A 15860-nucleotide genomic window follows, 5' to 3' on the forward strand; every position below is an offset into this window, starting at 1 on the left:
ATGAAGACACAGAAAACAAAACAAGGAAATGACTTCTCTACTATTTTGGTGAATTTCTTGTCTGCAAGAGAAATTAAAGTTCAACAATTTCAAGGGAAAGTATGTTTACAGTTTAATAACTTCCTGTCTTTGCTAGCTGTACACCTTGAAGGAGAAAGCGTTCTGGTTTTCCTTCTTGAGAGCTACAACCACTCTCCTCCCCCAGAGATACGTGCTGGCAATGAAAGCAGTGACAACGAAAACACCGAAGGGTGTACATATGAAAATATCTTATAAACACAACACTGCATGCAGTATAGAGGAACATTTATCACATGCTTGACTGAACAGCCACACAAAACCTTGAAACACCAACAAACCAAATAACAAAGTACGGAAAATGTTCAAGACAAATTACTGTAATTAACACTTAAGGTCTAACTTGAACCTTTTTATACATGAAGGAAGTAAAATGTAAGTGCCACAGAAAATATGACACTGAGATTAATCCAGATATCAGTACATCATATTCATGCCAATTCTAGTAGTGAACCCTGTACACACACACACATACACGCATGCGCGCTCTGAGCACGTCTGGGTTGGCCACCATAGACGAAATTTAAAATACCAGAAATATATTTTTTTAAATACAGCTGTTTTTATTCTGGTCTCCAGAAGTATGCTCCAATCTTCAAGTTTAAAGTAATCTGTAAACATGTACATACGCTCTCATACCTTTTAAAATATATATATATATAAAAATAGATAATATGTATCTACACACACACATATCTACATGTGCAGCCAGATGTGCATGCACACACACACAAAGAGAGAGAGAATATGTACCTATATCTGGATATATCCCTGACATTACTATGGATGTCATTAAAGCATGGAATGATTTTACAGACAAACTGCAACACAGAGACATAATGAGTTTCTGAATTGCCGATACTCACACATAACAGAGGGCCTGATCATCAGCAGGTGCTGGAGAAGATCTAGAATGTGAAGCATATGATGCAGCATCTTTTACAAGGGTGTTAACAAATGTCAATGTCTCACACTGAATGCGAGAGGTACATTTATGTAGTAAAAAGTGTGAGCTGCTTTTTTCTTCTTCCTTTCTCTTTCCTTTTTTTTTGTGTTTTTTTTTTCCATGACAGCTCTGCTTTATCTACACTTCCCCCAGAAAGCATCTGCTCATTATTACTGTCCATAGTAGTGACTATTAGCAAGCATGCGAAATGGAATTACAATCTATCTTTTATTTCTTGATCGGGAATTAATCCCCACACTTCAGGCAGGTAAATTCTGATTCAGCTCTGTAATTATCTGACAGATGTTACAAGCAGCTGCTGCTGAGCATAAAAGCCTGGCTATTATTACAGAAATGTAAGAGATGTAAGAGCTCCTGGCAAGCTTAAGTGAAAAGTGAAACAGAATGCATCCTGGTAAGGCCACACTTCTGGTTTTGAACACAAAAAGTGGAAAAAAAATAAATACCTGAGTCTGAAATGCAAATTACTGCTTCTTGAACTATTCAAAATTAAATTTCCTTTAAGAAAATAAAACAAAACACGGGCCTTTATGTGGCAGTAAGAACAGCTTTGTGTCTTCTCAGCAAATAATGTTTGCCACGGAAATACAGCTTTGAAATTAAAATACTGCTTAGTCACTTTCTGGGGGTGGGCACCCTGTTAACCACGAAACACTAAGTCTAAAAGTTACAGTTGCCAGCTTTGCAGCCTCGTAACAATAAAAGGGAATGATATCAAAATGGCCACACCTGAGTGCTTGTGCACCTTGCTTCCCAAGGAAGACACCTAAGATTCAACTTGCTTATTTGAAATGCTGGCCCTTAAATTCCAAATCCCACATGGCGGTGCACCACACCAGCTCTGAAATGACATCTATATAGCTGTGTATCCCTCTTCGCAAACAGGAATAACTATCATGTGATAATGCTCCACACCCACAGGTTTGTATAACAGTATTTTTTCTGGAATTCTGTATCATTCCTGAAAGTATAAATTACATAAAAGTTTAATTATGCTCAATAGTTTTTATCAAAACTATGCAGGCCCAAAATTATTGTCCTCATTCCTGCAAGACTTCTTCAGAAGCTACCAAAGGATCTGGTCTTTCTGTTCTTTGTAGTGCAGAAGCTGGCTTCACTTTAAACACTTAACATGGGAATGCACTAAAGAACATAAATATAAAATGAAAGACAAACATTTTAAATTAGAATATAAATAGCAGCTTCCCTTCTTTGTGAAATCTTTCAAAAAGGGGATACACTTTTACCTGGAAAAACTGAATATTCACATCTAAGTCAAGATTTTGGTTATTTCTGACACATTTGCAAAAGACTAAGACTACAAAACAAAACTTACAGTCACATAGCAGCAGCTATAAAAGTTCACAAATAATGAGCACATCTGTGTTGGAACAAACAGCACTAACAACTCCTCATACAAGAATGGTGCTGTAGCATTTGTGTATCTAAGCAGATGTAAACACACACGCATGCACACATACCAACTGATTTCAGTAGTGGGAGTGAGAATTACAATACAGTTTGAAAGCCTACAATACTAGTCAATGTGACATTTTATCAGCACTGACTCACTATAGTCATGACAGCACTGACAATAAAATAATGTAATTAGCTATACATGAGAATATCCCATTATCTAAACAAGCCTGCAGTAAATCATAATCTTTAACGTGTGACAGCTATGGAGGAGTCACTTAAACTTACCACTCCCAGTGTTCACCTACCTGTTCTCAAAATGCCAGGTGTCTTCAAAGCTAGAATAGCTCTGGGGAAGAATGGAATGCTCTGCAGTTCATTTTCAACTGACAGAAACCACACAGTTACCTGTAACAGCAGTCAGACTAAACCAATCCCTTTTAAGGCCACCTAAGGCCATTTCTCTTAAAAAAATATAATTTTTTCTTACCATTAATCCCGTTTGTAGGTCTGACCCAATCCATAGTTCCATGGGTTTGAGAAAAAACAGCTACTAGATTTTTCAGCTGTAAAACCAGCATTGTGTGCCAGAGCACTGTCCACAAGTTTATGAACAACTTGATTTCTAAATGGTGCTTGTAGGCAAAGCTAACTCCACAAGCACAACAGCTAGAAAAAATATTACTTTAAGGGCAAGTTAAAATTCTGTAAATTGAGTGAACTGAGAAGAAATTTTCTCATCAAGCAAGCTGATTTATCAAAACTTGTATTAATTACTCCAAGTTTAAAGTAGTACACCCAAGAGCAGATAGATATTCATTCAGTACAGCAACAGCTCCCTTGTGTACTAATAAAAACTTGCAAGTGACTTCACAGACTCTTTCAGCTGTTTGTCACAGCTGTACTGAAAATATTTTAAGTATTACTCTTCTGCATTAACACCCTGTGTTACACTTTCTATCTCGGCAGTCAAAACCAAATCTATTACAAAGATATCCATCAACTGAAATCACTTGTGCAGTGGCCCGTATAGTGTGCACTTGAGAAACACAAATACCTTGAGGAAATCCTTACATTCTTTAGAAGAGTAATAATATCAATACAAAACTGTAACTAATCTCACTCCTTAAATAAAACCAGGCAGGGCAGTAATGACAGCAATAGCTTTTCTAAGAACATCCAAAGCCTCTCAAACCCATGAAGCTGTCCATCTGAATCTGCATTTAAAGGTAAATTCATGTTGTGAAAGCAAACAAAATTTTCATTTAGAATACTTGCATAAATAACTAGAGTTTGATTATTAGCCTCTTCCTAACACATTCATGATCTAGCTTTACCTACTTTATATCTGGTCCAATGAGTGAATGCCTCCTTAGCATAGCCCGGGCTTGTGCATTGGTTAAATTAGTTGTTGACTCTTCATTAATGGACAGGATGCAGTCACCTACACCAATCCGTCCATCGCGACTTATTGAACCTCCATGGATGATGCTGCGGACAATCATTCCTGAGCCATCTTTATTGGAACTTACTGTCATCCCTATAGTAAAAAATGCATGGAACAGTTAATGTTTTTGAGCCCCAGTTCTGAGTGCCGAGAAAAAGAAATGTAACCTGGGGCATGGAATGTAAAAGTCAGACAGTTGACCTGTCAGTGTCAGCAAGCCTATAAACATTGCTCTTATTCTCCCTTTCGTTTCCTTCTCTCCAACAGGAGACAGCAACCACAAATCTCAATCATAGTTTCTTTAACTACTGTCATTTCACATACCAAGCTCAATATAAAAAAAACAAGACTGGAAAATTTAAGCAGAAAATAAAAAAGGTAATTAAATTGCTTCTAAAGCCGTCAGATTTACCACTCTTCTGGATGATTCATTGACTTTTTTTTACTACTTTTCAGTTTATTTTACAATGGTCCTCTTTGGAAAGGAGATTAAATGACTTAACAGTCAATTAGGAGTACAGGACAAATACGATCACACAGTTACTTTCAACAGAAAGCCTGAATCAGATCTCACTGAGAGAGTGGTTTTCTTCCTGCTGTCTTGGGTGGGCCATTTCTTATGCCCACAAGAGAATCCTGACTTCTGTGAGAGCATGCCCACTACTGAGGGATACAGTCCACTACTGGAGCCACACCACAATCCCACCTATGGCACAGCAGAACACTATTTCTTAACGTTTATACACACCATTCAACCTGATTTCTTTTCACTATTAGGCAACGAGACAGAGATGTTCTGCCTCCACCCCCATGGGGTGCTCCTAGGTACTTTCTTACGGTGAAGGGCTTCACATGTCTTTGTGAACATTTGTACATGCATGAGTTGTCACTGCTATTTTCAGGGTAGTTGGTGCTCATGAGATCAACCCTGCTGATAGATCCAGGAAAAACTGGTCTTCACTAAGGCAATGGAAAGGTATCTGAAGGGCTGGCATCCTTCAAATCCACTCAGTGAACTTCCAATATCTTAATACTGCCAAACTCATTTCTTTTTTTGTGTAATAACATGGAATCTCTCACTTACTAACAAGATGAAGGCACTGGAGCAAGAGTGCATTATAGGGGAATAACTATTGGAGAAGAAGGCAGCATTTACCCCACCATGTGTTCTAGGTTTGCATGTAAATATCAGGCTGGCAAACACTGGAAGTGCAGTTGTGTGTATGCAAGTCCTGTTGTCCAGACTGCGAGTAGTAGAAAGAAGATGATAGCTATCCAGAGCAAAAACTCCAAGGATACTATGAAAAAAATCTAACCATTTATATATAAACATGGCTACTGAAGACAGAGTGAACACTATACTCTGTGACCACAGATGTCAGGAAACAGACTGACTGAACAGATTTTGATGGGAGTTATAAGGCCCAGGCTACCCAGACTCAGACAACCTTACAAACACCTGTCTATTTATCTGTTTCAGAGAAACAAAAATAAAATACCACTACCATTTAAAGAAAAACACTAATCCAGGATATTCATTCTTGCTTTTTAAGAGTCCTTCCAGAGACTAATTAATAATTCTGACTTCTCAAACCCATTTGCAGCTGAGATCAACATAGCTGTCTAAAGTATGAGAAGGGGGCCTTGATTAGCAAGACACTGCCCAAACAACTTATAAGACAGAGGAATAAATGTACATCTCTAGTTTGGTACTTGGAAGTCAAGGTTTATCTTTCACAAAAACTGCAAAACACACCTTCATGATGGCACTTTACATTAAACCCATGAAAGACTATAGTGTTACTATGGACTGGAGATTTATAATTATGATTTGTCAGGTAACGGTGCCAGCTGTGATCAGGTGTAATTTAAATATGAATGTACCCAACTTACGATGCAGATACACAATGCCGCTGATTTACTGCCTTGCCATTAGAAAAACTAGAGGTAAAACTGCCAGTCGCCTACCCCTTAGATTAGTATTGTTACAATGCTGAGCACATGACAGATGGCATTTACAGGTGCTGTTCTGGGGTGGTGCCACCGGCATTTACACTCACATACTCTTTCCAATAACCAACTCTTGACAGATCTCCTCACACAGATTACTCAGTCAGATCCAGATGTACACACAGCTCTGCAACAGACTGTTCTCCATCAAAATACAGGCAGTCTGCACAGAAAAGCAAACTGCCAAGGAAACAGCTGAAATACAATTTCAAATTCTGAATCTAACTTTGCTGCTTGGTTAAGCCAGATAGAACAACAGTATTAGTGAGGCTCAGATAACAGCAGTTTACCAAAAAATCACCCTCAGTTTCTATCCTAACATTACATCGTTACAACAGATAGCAAAGCTGATGTCTCATTTTCAACAGCTACAGTTTCAGGTGAAAAATGCAAATGCCACTGTAGAGTTGCTGAATGAATCACACAGGACAATGGCATTTCAGCACTCCTTGCATGCAGGTGTTCCATCCTCTTACCTTTTAAAAGTCATAATAAAAAGGTTAGAGCTCCAGCTGCAGCTGCATTTGAAACCCTGTTGCAAGCTATGGATGACACCATTTAAAAGAAAAGAGTGCCAATTCTCAACATAAACACGTGATACAGCTGCAGCTTTCAACATCATTCACAGCTCTTGATTTTGCTTCCTTTGTAAAAATAAAATTTAAAAGCAGTGTAGCCCTGTCTGCAATTGCCCAGGCAGCTTCCCAGGCCAAAGAACATAAAAACTGGAAGAAATATACTACAATCAAACATCAGGAGAAAGCATTATTCACATTCATACTATGTCTACACGAACGGCCAGTCTTGCTTTTCATGCATATAATGTCTGCCCAAGTGCATCCTGCCCCAAGTTTGTATTTTTATCCTTTATTATACTTCACATGAAATTTACCCTTTAGGTTTCACTGCACTTAAAATACAGACACACATGATTAAACACTAAGTTAAGGGATTACTGCAAGCAAAACTTTTTTTAACAAAATTAAAACCTCTGGAACTGTACTGTGACCTGTAATCTATCTTTTATTTCTTGATCGGGAATTAATCCCCACACTTCAGGCAGGTAAATTCTGATTCAGCTCTGTAATTATCTGACAGATGTTACAAGCAGCTGCTGCTGAGCATAAAAGCCTGGCTATTATTACAGAAATGTAAGAGATGTAAGAGCTCCTGGCAAGCTTAAGTGAAAAGTGAAACAGAATGCATCCTGGTAAGGCCACACTTCTGGTTTTGAACACAAAAAGTGGAAAAAAAATAAATACCTGAGTCTGAAATGCAAATTACTGCTTCTTGAACTATTCAAAATTAAATTTCCTTTAAGAAAATGAAACAAAACACAGGCCTTTACGTGGCAGTAAGAACAGCTTTGTGTTTTCACAAATAATGGAAATGGAACTATACTGTGACCTGCAGTTTATACAGCCTGGCCATGAGTCCACTGAAGGCAGCAGTTACTCAAGAACATCATACCATGGAAAGGAAAAACTTACACTCACATCAGCCTTGCTTACAGCTTCGTATTTCGTGGAGGGTGATTTTAAACCGTATCAGTTCCCAGCCCAGCCTGAAGGCTGGCTTTATCACAAATGAGAAGGTTATAGAGGGCAGACTGAGTATCAAGCATCAGCGGGCAGTTTACTCAAGGCAGAAGCACTCACTGAACTATAGCACCACAGTGCTCCATCCACATCTGCACAGCAAGGGAGTCCTGAATGGTGGCTATTCACAAACAAAGGGCCTCCGGTCTGCTTTTGGAATGCTTTCTGTGGACAGCTCATCTTAAAGCATTTGCAGATACTTCAAACAGCCAGTGTGCCCACACAAACCCCTGCCCCACCAACACCTGCATGTCTTCAAAAACACAAAGTTGGCCAGAAGAAACAGCACCAGGAGCCTAAACCAAAGCAAATGCACACACTAATGAGGAACAGAACGGGCGCACCACTGCCTCCCATCACAAAAACTCTCCCACATCGGCTCTGGGAACTGAACTGGAAGTATGCTGTCCCCACACTTCCCCTCACACTGTCTAGGGTTGCATCGGAGACCAGAAGAGGACACACAAAAAAAGTTTCCACCTGTTGTATCTGTTTGCTCCAAAATGTGCCATGCTCTAGTCAGCATGCTCAGAAAGTTGAAGATTATGGATATCTAAAACAGAAATTCTCTAAAAAATTATAATGTAATTGAGCTAAAAATACTATCTAGTAAATGTATTTTAATAGATTTTCTGACTTTCATAAATACTGAGGCACTTAAGATACAAGTACAAATACGTAACAAGGAAGTGAACAGCCTGTTTAGACCACTGGGCCATACTCAGGAAGCAGTATCATTTTGTGTTCACATACATTTGAAATCCTAGTCTGCAGCTCTTTGATCAAAGTGTTCTACAGCATTCCACAGCTATAACCTCTTTTTTCACTATATTATATAGATGCATAGACACTAAAAAGTGACATATAAAAATTGTTCTGATAACTTTTAGGAATTACTAAACTCCCTTAGGAAAAAAAGAGTTCTCAATGAGACTGGACACTTTTGTGTTCATGGTGACAGTAAATGGATCCACTGCCATCATAGCAAAGAATTAATATCCTGATATGCTTTCGCTACTAAAATGAAACATATGAGAAAAACATAAAGCCATAATCCTGAACAGGTTGCAAAAAACATTAGCTACCTTACCTAGACTTGAATTGCCTTTTGCAATAGTTATGGTCTTCTCATAGATGTTTCTGACCGAATTCGGACTAGTGGAACTTCCCTCCAAAGATACTGGGCATCTCTTTTCTGTTAAAAGGACTTGATCCTAACACAAAGGAAAATAACATCAGTTCAGAATACTGAGATAAAAAATAGCATTGGACATACAAACTTATCTGACCTTATCTTACCTTACCTATCTTACCTTACACAAAAGCTAGGTATGTAATTAATACAGATTCCTTATAAAAACATCAGGAAAGTCATTCCATCAAAGAGCAAACTAATACACATGAGGTTTCCATTCTCACTCAGGTAGTATAGCCAATCTACCACGAAGTACATATTTAATTTAGGAACATCAGTTATACTCTTAAAATTAGTGGGATGAATTCAAGGCCTCTCAGACTGGTTTACCACAGATGTCTGACAATCTGCCAGTGCTAAAGTAACAAATTTTTTAACAAAATGCAGCTCTTTTATGAACTTCTTAATAAACCCTTGAAAGGAATTAAAAAGAAACATATGTCACAGTGACTATCATATAAAGGAACATTATGTTTGCACACGGCAGCCTTGCAGGCCAGTTTGTGAACTGGCGTGCATGAGCACCAGGATACAAGTTTTCCACACCACTCCCCCTTGGTTTCCCAGGCATAGTTTCCAGCTGTGGCCCCTTGCCTCTGCAGAGGTTAGCAGGGGATAAGAAAAGGACCCCAGCCTGCCCAACAGGTGCACTGTGGTCAAGCAGTGTCCACTGCTGTGAGGTATGAGCAGATTTTTATATACCACTCTATCATCAGTCTCTGGCAGATGACCGTAACTTATCTCCTGTTTTGGTTAGATCTAAATCTCTACGTTTCCATGTGAGCTACCACATCTGATAGACATTTACAATCAAAGAAACAGACATGGATGTGGGCCAGTGTCAATTTCTGCAGGAGATTCTATGGTTTAATATGTCCTTTCCATAGGTTTTAACTGTTATTTTTTAAAACAGTAAATCTTTACTTTTTCAGTGGCATCAAGTTGCACAGTAGTTGTATTTAGTGCAATTTCTGCTGTTGTCTCAGATCTAGTCCATGATGCTGTGTTTTCATTTTCATTTTGGTTGATGTCTGACACATCCAGAGGCAGAAGATCCTTTTCAGTAAAACCAGACGCAGTTTCTAGGCTATTGCCCACTATGGACTTTTGCTCTCTCACTCTCTGACTCAGATCCATGTTGCACAAATTCTTGTCAGATACCAGGAAATCAGATGCAGCATTTGAACATTCCTCTTCAACAGACTGTTAAAACACAGGATACAATGAATAATCAATATTCTTTTGTAGTATATTTTAAAAGTATATTTTGTGCTAAAATCTTGCACAGAAACTAATCTCACCAGATTTAGACATATTTGTTGCAACATCAGTGTCTTCAGCAGATCCCTACAGGCATTTTATTGTAAAATCTATGTGATTTCTCAGACAATTTCTTCTGTTTTAAAATATCAGAAATAAATGAAAAGTTACTGCTGAAGGCCAAATTAAAATTTGGTACTCATCAATAAATCTCCATGAAGTAATGTCTATTCCACATTCTCAAACTAGTCATAAATTCAGCAATTTATTGAAGCAGCTCAGACTATAAGCATGCAATCTAATAATCCATTTAAATAAGCAGAAACGTGTTTAGATATCCCTGCCACACGGAGAGGAAAAAGTAAACACTAAGTCAAATTTCATCAAACAACAAACACGGAGATTTTGAACTGTAACAATAATGAAATACAATGAACCAGTTACAGAATATTTACAGTCATTTTTAAATTGCAAAAGTATTGATTATGCCTGCAGTACTACAATTAAGCACTACAACTAAGTTTTCTACACAAAGTATGTTCAGACTTTGCAAATATTTTAAGGTATTTCAGTAATCACAACCTTCTGAAAAAAAAACACTTCTAATACTCTCTAGCTGAGCTTTCAAAATAAGCTATTTTAAAAATGGTTATACCATGAGATCTTGGAAAGATGTTTCAAGGACTCAGAGGTAGGATTTAGGGCTCCAGAAATATTATTCTCTCACATGTAGTATATGTGGTCAACAAGAGCATCTATCTCTCTCTGTCTTAGTTATCCACTGCTCCTATAAATTCTTCTATTCCTTTTCTAAAATGTGGAAAAAATACACTTCTCAGGATTTTGGGATATTTTGTAATATTTTATATCAAGGACCTCAGAATTAATTTTTCTCATTTTTCATGAAGTACATACATGCTTACTCTGCCCCCAGACAATCATCAAAGAAGGTTCACCTGTAAATAATTAGCTTAAGCAACATCTGAGAAGATAATTGAGCAAAGTCTAAATACAACTAATCTGCATGATGCAATCAATGACATATTTTCCTACCTTTTGGGGAACAGAAGACCAGGACTATAATCTCTTTAAATTATTTCATTAGGTTCAAAGAAAGCTGGGACTTCTACTTACAAGTCTGTTTTGCATCCATATCCAAATCAGTGAGAACAAGACACAGACTACACTCAACATTTATTCCATACTTGATATATGCATATTAGAGTTTCAGCACATGCCCATTTTAATTTTTGTTTTATGTAAAGAAAAGCCAATGCTGTAATTTTTAAGACAATCACTATTTCAGCAATTTATATCTACAACAATACATGGCCCATTAGAACATTTGCATGTTTTTTACTTCATTTTTTCATCAGCTGTTTTACAAGTGACACCAAAGGCATTCAGAACCTGTCAATTGACCTGCAGTCAAAAATAAATGAGATAGCTCTGCATTTCTCATGGAATCTATTAGTTGTTTGGTTTTTTTGTTTGGTTTTTACTACATTTCTCTTGCTTCAAAGCCTTATTTTATGAAAAGATTTTCTTTCTGTGTTTACTTTGTGTAGTCATTTATAATTGCAGAGTGTAAAATGTTACTTAATGAGAACTTAATAGTTCTCATACTGGTGTGGAGAGAGCACACTGAGACATACCAAATATAATCTTTAAAGTAACATGAAAACTGAAACCATCTTTAAGTCAATGCTGAAAATAACTTAAGACTTTCTAAAGCCTCAATGTGATACATAATGTAAATCCAGCCTCTGCCTCATAAAATGCTTCTCAGCATGCAAAATGTGTAATCCATTTAAGTAACAGTTATACAACACAATCTGTCCCGCTGGCATAGTAGAGATGTGCTCTTGTACTCTTCTGTGGATTAGGAGAAACAATTAGAAGATGAACTTAGCTTTCCAACCAGTGCCTCATAAGGGCTGAACACAATCCAGAAGGGATAAAGGGACTTATTTGAGCTCAGGTGTGGAAGAAAAAGCAGCAGCTACTCTAGTCAGGACCTTCCAAACGTGGAAGGAATACCAACAATGTTGCTTCTAAAGATGACTGCTACAAGTGACTTGGAAGACTCTGGATTAGCAAAATAACTGTATAGATTGCTAAGAAAAAGAAGCTTGGAAAACCTTGGAGAGAAACAAAACACCAACCCTGACACAAACAATCAAGTCATTATGGGTATGTGACCAGCAAGAAAAGAGATACTGATCTTTGAAATACTTTTAAAGAACTTATATTGGTTTACTGACTTTAAATAGAAAATATTAGTAATAAGAGGTTTCATCTATACAGATTTACTTTTAATTACAGTATCATTATGAACATGTCATGCAAGCATACAGTAAATGCATTACCAAACATTCTAACTACAAAGCATAAAAGAAAAGCTTAGGAAGAAAGCTTACTTCTGCTTTTCAAAATACTATAAAATAATACAGTTAATTTGTGTTACCACTCTTTAGTACGGTCTGAAGCAGTACGTTTTCGTAGCAAACTGCTCACCACAGCTTTAACACTACAAACACCTTGCCATACTTCATCTGGCTACACAAAACACAAATTCAAGCTTTCAGCCTTCTAGCTGCCTCTCTCTTCAATACAGATGTTTGAAAGTCACCAGCACCACCCTAAACAAAGCTGCACTTTAAACTGGAAACAAACACTGCAGTTTGAACGAGGATGACATAAAACATATATATCTAATAATACACTTATAATCAAAGCTTTTCATCAATAGAAACATCCTCTTTTTACCTTGGGAGTTGACAGTGGAAGAGAGAAGCTGTAGCTCTGCTCACCGCTACAGGCACTGCCATGCAGACCTATCATTGAAGCCTGGAAGACGTCACTCTCTAGAGAATACTGCAATTCAAATGTGGACTCATCCACTAGATCTGCCTCACCGGAGTCCACCTAACAACAAGAGCAATTCAATCAGCCAGGCTGTTACCTTCACACCACATAAGCCCCAAACACATGCACATCAGCTGCTACATACAGATTGTCACTTCCCCACCCACCACCCAATGTGTTTTTTTTACAGTTAAGTTGTATTTGCATGGCACAGTAGGAAAAATTCCTGCTTCCAGTTACAATTCATACCCCTACATTTTCAGAGGTTGCAAAGAATATCTCAGATAAAGTCTCCACAGGAATAAGTCACAGGGCTGAGGCAAGTTAATATCTGTTAATAAAAGTATGATGTGTTAGAAGAATTCTGCTCTACTCTGTGGCATAAGGACTTTAATTTATTTAGGGTTTTTTTTCTTCAATTTTTTTTTTAAAGAATTAGCACTAAAAAAATAATGTGCTTCATTTAGGGCCACCTGCCCAGAACATTCCCTCCATCCAACTTCATAGGTTTGGACATTTTTAATTTAAAAGGGTATAAAATTATTTTTCTGGAAACTACAATGTCTTCCAATATATACGTAAGAAACAATTATGACATTATTTCCAAAACATTTTACATTTGATAAGATTAATATAGACAATTCTCCTGTCTTACATGAGAAATAGAATTTTGAAGAGTTCCAAACACAGATGCGGGGAGTAGTTTTTGCTATTTTTTTTTCTTAAATGAAATACAATGTTTTAAAGACCCAAATACTTTCAAATACTACAGCAAAATTAGGTTCTGAGGATCTAATTTATGGTGCTTCACCTATTAAACTTTTATTATAATGTCATCTCCCCTGGCAGAGCTAAAGAAAGCAGTGTATGATGATAAAAGTGCAGTGAGTTCAGAGCCACTACCATACTACCAACTTGTATGAAGCAGCCAACTGCACCCATCAGCAGAGATGGGATTTAAGTGCTGTTTTTCAGCCTCTGTGGTTAATCATGAATTTATTATGCCAGATTCACAACAGCAGTATCAGCAATCTGCAGTGATTTGACATACTGATTCCTTTCTTGGGTACAAATGATCCATTTTTTACTGTTATAATCTTAAAGACTTAAGAGCTAATTCAAACTGCTCCTTTGGTGTAACTTATTGTCAGCCCACCATCTGGAAAATGCAGATAAGCTTTACTGAAGCTACACCCTAAAAAAGGATTATGAAAAATGGGAAGAGACCTATAGAATCTGAGTGCAAATTCACTTGAGAAGAACAGTATGAGTGCCGTCTGCAAATGCATCTTCAACTGTGTGACTTCACAGTCAATTTCATATTTTTGCACATTTAATTAGACAGCTCACAGAGTTGACAATATAACCACACTATTATGTACCATATACTTTAATTGTTTTTTCCCAATTTTAGGTTTTTTGTATGAATCACAGACAGAAATTATTTTTTTTAACACTTAAGTTTTAATCTGACCTTTTCAACACACCTTTAATAAAAGAGCTTCGCAATACATAAACTGGCTTCTTCATACTTCTTCTCAATGAATGGAATAAGACAAATCCTATTATCTAACTATTGTATCAAGATTGCAAACTGCAGAAGTAAAAATAAGCAGTCTTGTTTAAAAGCAAGTTATTAAAACCAGCTTGTCATTTGCAAATGTGAAAAAATAGCTAACATACTGGAATCAGTAATTCAGAGATTTTTGCCTTGGAGGAATTAATTTCAGGGTTTGTTTTGTTTTTTATTTTTTATTTTTATTTTTGTTTTTTATTCTTTTCTGATGTATTCAGCTTTGCAGTTTGGTAGCAACTGCCTCTCTACTTATGTCCCTAGAAAATGAGGGCTAGGTAACTCCAGTATCAGGCCCAGATGAGTACAAGTAACCATAAGAAGACACACTCAGAACAGATTTGTATCCTGGTTTTTGTGGGGTTTTTCTAGCTTTTTTTGTTTTTTTCAGAGAGTCCTATTTTCTCTGTCTTTTTCATCTGAGTTCCTCGTAACATCTGGGCTATATAAGGCACTCAATGCTCAGGCAAGATGCACTGTTTGTACAAGTGAACACCTTTTGATCTTGCAAATGTCATAACCATGGATAGATGCTTAAGTCCAAAGAACACTCTTATAAGGTAGAGTTGGCAGCCTTTCAAGTCAGACAGTATTCCTTTTAAGACTAGCTTACATACAAAAAAGAAGTTCCAAAAGCTTTTCAAGATAAGAGAAGTGATGTATTATGACATATAGGCAATGAGATTTTTTTACAAAAAAACACATGAACATTTCTCCACACAAAGGGACACTCGGTGCATGCAAGAAGAGGGTAGCCGTGCACTTTCAAAAATCTCAGCAAAATACTTCCTTTTTTTTTCCAGCAACTAGCATAACACAGGCCAGACTGACAGGTCATGCAAACAGCCAAAATCTTCAGATGTCAGTTTCCACCACGTGGGGATCCATCCCAACTATGGTGGATGAGTAATGTGAAATGTAATGTAAAAAAGCATGAACAGTGACAAGGCAACTCTTTATTACTCAACTCAAAGACTTAAATCTTTGGTAAGTTGGGCCACTAACCAGAGCCAGCTCAGCACGGAAGAGGGCTGCATCAGCTGGCCCCTCATCCTCAAGTGACTGGGCAGTGTAGAAAAAGCAATCTTCCTTAGCAGAGACATAGCCCTCCTCTGGAGAAAGCTGCAGAAAGAATGAAGCTCTGAGTTGGATGAGTGGCCAGGACACAGGGTATGCACAATGTGTTATGTGGGGGAGGGTTTAAAGAGGCAAATGAATTCCAAATGCGTAAAGAGTTCGTTTCAATTATAATTACAATGTCGGATAAAGAGATGACTATTTTTTTCACCTTGATTGATTCAGCTTCACATTTCATTCTACATCCCCAACTATTGAAGAAGATCTATCCAGCTATAGCATACAGCCTACAGCTTAGTCTAAATTAATTTTCAGTTTCTGCTCTTATTAAATACACACTAAAACTGCAATCAGAGCCTCCACCAGGGAAA

The 15860-nt window shown here is 37.4% G+C and overlaps 1 protein-coding gene across 1 annotated transcript in view; it reads right to left on the reverse strand.

Moving 5' to 3' along the window:
• MPDZ (multiple PDZ domain protein) overlaps positions 1–15860 on the reverse strand; it is an 87390-nt gene that overhangs the window by 37295 nt on the left and 34235 nt on the right. The window contains exons 17-21 of the mRNA XM_010001919.1: positions 15418–15534; positions 12741–12899; positions 9636–9914; positions 8607–8730; positions 3803–4001 (exon numbers count right to left, since the gene is read on the reverse strand). Of these exons, the coding sequence (XP_010000221.1) occupies positions 3803–4001; positions 8607–8730; positions 9636–9914; positions 12741–12899; positions 15418–15534 (878 nt within the window). The remainder of the gene's footprint in view (positions 1–3802; positions 4002–8606; positions 8731–9635; positions 9915–12740; positions 12900–15417; positions 15535–15860) is intronic.

Source organism: Chaetura pelagica, unplaced genomic scaffold, assembly GCF_000747805.2.
Source record: "Chaetura pelagica isolate M959 unplaced genomic scaffold, ChaPel_1.0 scaffold345, whole genome shotgun sequence".
In the NCBI taxonomy this organism is placed as follows: domain Eukaryota; kingdom Metazoa; phylum Chordata; class Aves; order Apodiformes; family Apodidae; genus Chaetura; species Chaetura pelagica.